The sequence below is a fragment of the Phaethon lepturus genome, unplaced genomic scaffold (genome assembly GCF_000687285.1).
Source record: "Phaethon lepturus isolate BGI_N335 unplaced genomic scaffold, ASM68728v1 scaffold50488, whole genome shotgun sequence".
Taxonomy (NCBI): Eukaryota; Metazoa; Chordata; class Aves; order Phaethontiformes; family Phaethontidae; genus Phaethon; species Phaethon lepturus.
The window spans coordinates 1-6676 of NW_010556429.1; the positions used below are offsets into that span (position 1 = coordinate 1).

General features: G+C 45.1%; 1 protein-coding gene across 1 annotated transcript; it reads left to right on the forward strand.

Moving 5' to 3' along the window:
* Positions 1-132: 132 nt before the first annotated feature.
* NEFM (neurofilament, medium polypeptide) lies at positions 133-3435 on the forward strand. Its single transcript, XM_010292469.1, has 2 exons — positions 133-254; positions 1486-3435. Exons 1-2 carry the CDS (start codon positions 178-180, stop codon positions 2861-2863), a joined length of 1455 nt encoding a protein of 484 aa, XP_010290771.1. The 5' UTR covers positions 133-177; the 3' UTR covers positions 2864-3435.
* The last annotated feature ends 3241 nt before the right edge of the window (positions 3436-6676 follow it).

Genomic DNA, 6676 nt, shown 5'->3' on the forward strand with positions numbered 1-6676 from the left:
CAGCTCTGACCCCGGCACCGCCTCCCGGGCGGCGGAAAAGTTTCGGAAAAAGCCCTGTTGAGAACTTTTTTCCTGCTCTGTCTCTGCGGGGAGTCCGTGTCACAGAGGGTCTCTGCGTCTCCGTTGCAGGACACGATTCATCAGCTGGAGAACGAGCTTAGAGGAACGAAGTGGGAAATGGCACGTCACTTGAGGGAGTACCAGGACCTCCTCAATGTCAAGATGGCCCTGGATATTGAAATCGCCGCGTACAGGTACAGTGGGATCATTGCGGACACCGCTGGAATATTAATAGCACTGCAGATGCTGCTCCTTGGGAAGCTCTATTGCAGATGAGCGGTATCTGCATGCAGTGAACACAAGTAAAATTAGAGATTGCCGTTCGGAACTCTCCGCAGACCTGAGGAGCGTTCCCAGTAAGAAACCAGAGCTCATTAGGGACCAGCTCTCTGGTAACCAGTGGCAAAGCTCCCAGTGAGCTCGGTGGGCACAGGATAGCATGACTCAGTGCGGTGGCACCCTGCTGCTGCATTCTGCCCTTGCTCGCAAAAGCAGAAGATGCAGCAAATAACAAGTTTATTTTTAATTCCTGTTTACTTTGCATATGCCAAGCAATCAGTGTTGTCACTTGAATCCCCTTTTATCGCTTGAGAGAGACAGGGCACTTGCTTGATCATGGTTTCGAGCAGGGAGTGCTGATCTGCTTGTCACAAACACTTTTGCTTTTCTTGCTCAACTTTCCTTTAAAGGCATCCACTCTAATCTGGAGCAGGAATATTGCTTGCTATTGCCATCACCTGGCAGGTTTTTTTAGTCTCCTTTGCATCACTTTAGAACTCTGATCAGAGAACTGCTGATTTTTCTGGGTCATAGTCTTAGATGAAAAACATGCATTTGAATATAAGAAAAGTAAAACCAAAAAGCCCTGTCTCCAGACCTGCTGAAATTCCTGAGGCTGTTCAAACACGCAGGTAGCCTAGGGTCTGTAGCTGTTTGCTGCCAAAGTTTAGCTGAACAAAAGTCTCTTCAGTTTTCATAGCAGCACGGGAAAGGTGGATGCCCAAACTATTGAACTGGGACATATGCTCCAATTGGCTTTGAATGTCTCAGCCCCAATATTTGGTTTGGGTCCGTTGGCCCTGTCATTCTCAGTTTGCCTAAGTCATAATGCGTCCTATGAAGTTAATTATTTTGCTGTACTCTGTGCTGACTTATGCTGTAATGAAGCTTTTTGACATTAAGGACAATTTTGACTAAGGTGTTACACTTGCCACATGCAAACCAAGCTAAAGCTGATTGCTGAATATGAATTTTGCAAAAGAGCCGACTCAAGGAAAGCTGAACTGGGGCTGTGAGCGATGGATTATGCTGATTGGCTCTAGCATATTCCACATACAAACTGGTTTTGTCCTGCTGACAGAGAAATATTCTAATAGCTGTCCCTTATGTTGGGTTTCTATGCTCTTCCCCCCCCGATTCCCTTAGGAAGCTGCTGGAGGGCGAAGAGACAAGATTCAGTGCCTTCTCTGGAAGCATTACTGGACCCATATTCACACACAGGCAACCATCTGTCACAATAGCAGCCACTAAAATTCAGAAAACAAAAATTGAACCACCAAAGCTGAAGGTCCAGCACAAGTTTGTAGAAGAAATCATTGAAGAGACGAAGGTAGAGGATGAAAAGTCTGAAATGGAAGATGCCCTAGCGGCTATTGCAGAAGAAATGGCAGCCAAGGCCCAGCAAGAAGAACAGGAGGAAGAAAAAGCAGAAGCAGCAGCTGCAGAGGAAGAAATTGTTTCTGAGAAGGCTGCTGCAGAACAAGCAGCTGCACCTGAGGAAGAAAAGGAGGAAGAGGAAGCAGAGGAGGAAGAAGAAGCTGCAAAGTCTGATGCGGCAGAAGAAGGAGGCTCTGAAAAAGAAGAAATAGAGGAAAAGGAAGAAGGAGAGGAGGCTGAGGAAGAGGGGGAAGAAGCTGAGGCCAAGGGCAAAGATGAAGAGGTAGCACCAAAGGTAGAGAAGCTCAAAATGCCTCCCTCAAAGTCACCCCCAAAATCCCCCCCCAAATCCCCTGTGACAGAGCCAGCCAAGGCCGTCCAGAAAGAAGTGGCTGCAGAAGCAGGAAAAGAACAGAAGGTGGAGAAAGGTGGTGAGAAACCAAGCAAGGAGGAAGAGAAAGCGGCATCTCCGGAGAAGCCAGCGACACCAAAGGTAACCTCTCCAGACAAGCCTGCGACACCGGAGAAGCCTGCAACCCCGGAGAAAGCCGTGACCCTAGAGAAGCCGGCAACACCGGAAAAGCCCCGCTCTCCGGAAAAGCCAGCGACCCCAGAAAAGCCCCGCTCTCCGGAAAAGCCAGCGACCCCAGAAAAGCCCCGCTCTCCGGAAAAGCCAGTGACTCCAGAGAAGCCCCGCTCTCCAGAGAAGCCGGCCTCTCCAGTCAAAGATGAAAAGGCTGTGGTGGAGGAGACCATCACGGTCACGAAGGTAACAAAAATTAGTGCAGAGGTAGAGAAGGAGTCCAGGAAAGAAGACATTGCCGTGAATGGTGAGGTGGAGGAGAAAAAGGAAGAGGAGGAATCCAAAGAGAAGGAGGCTGAGGAGGAAGACAAGGGAGTTGTCACCAATGGCCTAGATGTGAGCCCAATTGATGATAAGGGTGAGAAAATTGTAGTAACCAAAAAAGCAGAGAAAATCACTGGTGAAGGTGGGGACAGTACAACCACATATATCACAAAGTCAGTGACAGTCACTCAGAAGGTAGAGGAACACGAAGAAAGCTTTGAGGAGAAATTAGTGTCCACCAAGAAAGTGGAGAAAGTTACTTCACATGCTGTAGTAAAAGAGATTAAAGAGACCGAATAAAATAAGTCATAGCTGATTTAAAAAAAATTAAAGAGCTTGGGTTGGTGCAAAAGGTTAAGCCATATGACAGCTGCAAAATGCATGTGAGTGACGGCTTCAAAGCAGAACGGGTTCTCTCATGGAGGCTCCAGACACACAGTATTTTACTTTTTTGTGCAATATAGGGGAGGGGGGGGGAATGCATGCAGGCTCAAGATGTACTCCCTCCACAGAACTTGGGGAACTAAAAACATAATACTAATAATAGTGCATGAGACGAAATGTGCAGAGGAAGCTTTTGAATTTCCTGAGCTGTTGGAGGGACATATCTGAGGAATGACTTAAGATGTATTATGCAAAGAACCAACTAAGCCAAAAACAAACAGAAAACAGTAATAGAATATTCATGAGAACCAGAACTCTCCTAGCCTTAAAAAAAAGCTACTTATAAATTATGTTTACCTCACGGGTGCAATTAGGGTGGACTTTTGCTCATGGGAGAACCTAGTTGACATGCACAGTACGCAACCTTTTGTTGTTTGATGTAAAACAGTCACAGCAGTTCTTGCTCAATAAAGGTCAATACTGAAAACGACTTGTCTGGTGACTTCTTTCCCAACTCCAATCCTTCCCTGGAGTTTGATACTCTTGGTCTGAACAGGACCACCATTGCATGGGTTGAGAAGTTGCTTGAGTTCTTTTCCTTAGTACCTGCATTTAGAAAACAAGTTTGAATGGGATACAATGAACAAATTCCCTGTAAAAACACAAATACTTGAGCAGGGTTAAGCAAATACTTCAGAGCCATATCCCATGCTTTTTGGAGGAAAGAGGAATCTATTGAATTCTGCTGCCTGGCCTTCAGGTGCTTAGAGGGGCTGCAGTTGCTAGCAATGGGAAGGTCTCCAAGCCATGTGCTGCTAACGTCACTTATCTGAGCCATCCTGCTTGTATTAAGTGTAAAAGTGTCACACTTGGCTGCAAGTATAATTGTCTTCCCTGCACACTTGTCTCAACGTGTAAGGAGAGCCTCAAAGCTCTGGCAATGGCCAGATCATGCCTTGATTTTTTCCTGGGAAGATAGCCTGCCCGTGAGCCACAACTGGCCGTGGTAGCTGCTACGGCACTAGTTTGTCACTGAAGTGTGCAAAGACCCACTAAGTAATCTCAGCTAAGACACCGTGTGTTCATCAAAATGGGGTGGCTTCTGATTCTTTTTCCCCCTCCTGCCTTAATTAAATGGGAACATCCTTATCCGTTCTTGGTCTCAGATGATCAGCAGGTGCAATCTGCCTCTAAAGACCAAATGCCAAACTGGAAAGCAAATAAATTCCTGGAAAAAGGAAACTGTCTCAGAGATGATACTGGTATCATGTATCAAAAATAGTCCTAACTCATTTTTTTACATATCGGTCCATTTGAAAATAGCTGTAGAAATGAGACCCTTCCAGAGTCTGAACTGAGGCTGGGTAGGGCTCAGATTATACCTGGTATGACTGACAGATAAAACCAGATTAAAGCATTTTTAAATTTCCAGGAGAAAGGCCTCCTAAGTGCTGGCCTACATCTACTGCCACTTCCAGGTTGGCTTTATTAAGAAAGCCAATTAAAGGGCCCTCTGAAACCCCACTACATGGAAAATAAATGGAGGCAAATGAAACAAAGGGAAAAAGAGGAGGGTCCCAACTCCAATTTGGGGAACTAATATGTCTTATTATGGGATTCATATCGTGTTTATTTCTACCATATTTCAAAAGGAAAACGAAGAACTGCCTTACCTACCATAACTAGCAAAGAAAGGCACATAATTTTTAAGCCTGGGTTCAGCACATGGACTGTCCTGAAGTCTGTGGACTAACTGAGGGTCTGATCAGAATCTCTCTGATTTGCATATGCCTTCCAATTCTTTACCCTATCAATAAGTGAAGATCAAGTAGTTTTTAATTGAAAGAGTTCTGCAAGTTCTTCACTGGAGAAATTGTAAAAAGTCCACAGCAGATAAGGCTTTCAAATAAATCTGAATGTCTTGGTGTAGCAAAGTAATGAATGTCTCTCCTGCTGGTATCAATAATGGAAATCTGTGCTCGACAGCTTGCTGGTTGAGTGACGTTTAATTAAAGCAGCGTTAGCAAATTAAATGGCAGCTCCTCTGTAACGAGTTTATTTGTGAAAGTTACACGTGTATGCGCCACAAAAATAACTATACCCTTATGAATAAGAAGTTAAGTAGCCCAATCACACTCACCTATTGTCACTAAGTGCTTGCACCAAGTTGTGTTAAAATATAGCAATGCTCAATGGTTTGTGAGCATTGAAGCTATTTTTCTCTTGGGTCTAATCAAAATTTTCAAGCAAGCACCACCCCTAAAACCAAAAACTAAACCAGAGACCAATACTTAACATGAAACTTTCTGTTTACGTGCTTCCAAATAACTTGTAGAATCTGCTAAAATGTCACAAACTGAGAAGCCAGTGGGCTACCACCCCTCAGCATAGAAAGCCAGGCATCCTCAGCGTCGAGATGAGGAAGGGTCACCGTGTACGATTAAATGTTGACGCCAATGGGAGACTCAAGAACGCCGCTAACGTGGGCTCACACGGGTGCAGGTGGGATCCCAGACTGGCTTGCTATTTTTCATGTTACGCTTTCTTTTCAGTTCTGGTCGGATACACCTACAAGGATCTAGAGATTATTATTTGCGTTGTTTTGATTTTGCTTGCACGTCGGCAGCCCAACCAGGACTGCAGTTCCTTGTACAAGTACCAACACCTCTGCCCAGGGTACGTCGACTTTCCTGGGTGGTTTGGGGAATCCACCGCGTAGCCTGCGTGGGAGGCAAACCCCTGGGCTACCCGCTGGCACAGTGTATTTCCAAATATCGTCATTTCCCCCTGCTTTTCTACCCAAAACATATTGCAGCCTTTAGTTATTACCCACAACTGCATTTTTTTTCCCTGCTCTAACACAAAATAAATTTGTGAGTTTAGTCTCTTTCCCGCTGCAAATGTTTCCATCAAGTCCTAAGAGAAATAAGCAACTGGTTAACACATTTCTAAATATTTATAAAAACTATAAAAACCTATTAATATTTAACATTGCCAAGAGGTTTTGTCTACTGACATCTGCAATCAAACAGTTTCAAAAGATAGCATAATTCCAGGGCAGAGCTGCATAAATAGTATGTTATTTGCCTGTTCTGCACCAATTACTTCTTCAGACTGTGCATAACCAGTGAAGGGATTAATTACTTCCAGACATAGAAGTTCATTAATCAATATGAAAGACTCCATGAAGGGAAAAACAATAATTAAAGGCAGTTACTGTGAAGATTTATGCACCTTATTTAAGGTGGGCTATCAAGACCCCCATGACTTCAGTACCTGGAGGGCTCTAAAACGTGATCTTTTTACCGTACCGGGCTGTGGAGATGCTGCGATGAAGAGGTTGTCAGCATCCCAGGACTAAATTCCAGGTGGAAACGAACCGGGAAGTCTTACAAAACACAAATGGGTTGCGTTTGCCAGGGAGCCGTCAGGCACCAGAATTTTCTCCAGGCATCAGGGTCTGTGCTTTTCCCACTCACGTGTGGGCTTTCTTCCTCCTCCGTTCAGGATTAAACTACCCGTCACTAATCTAGGAAGGCAGCAAATGAGGAATTGTCAGTTATTTAGTTACTAGAAGGTAAATTCCTAGACTCTGGATATTATACCCCTACAAGTTGTCCTCTCGCCGAGCGGAAGGGGAGCGCGCGTGCGCGGTCGCTGAAGAGAAGCGTTCCGGACCTCCTCGTGTTTGTCTTCCCCGGGGTGAGGCCTGGGCCCGACGCAGACCCC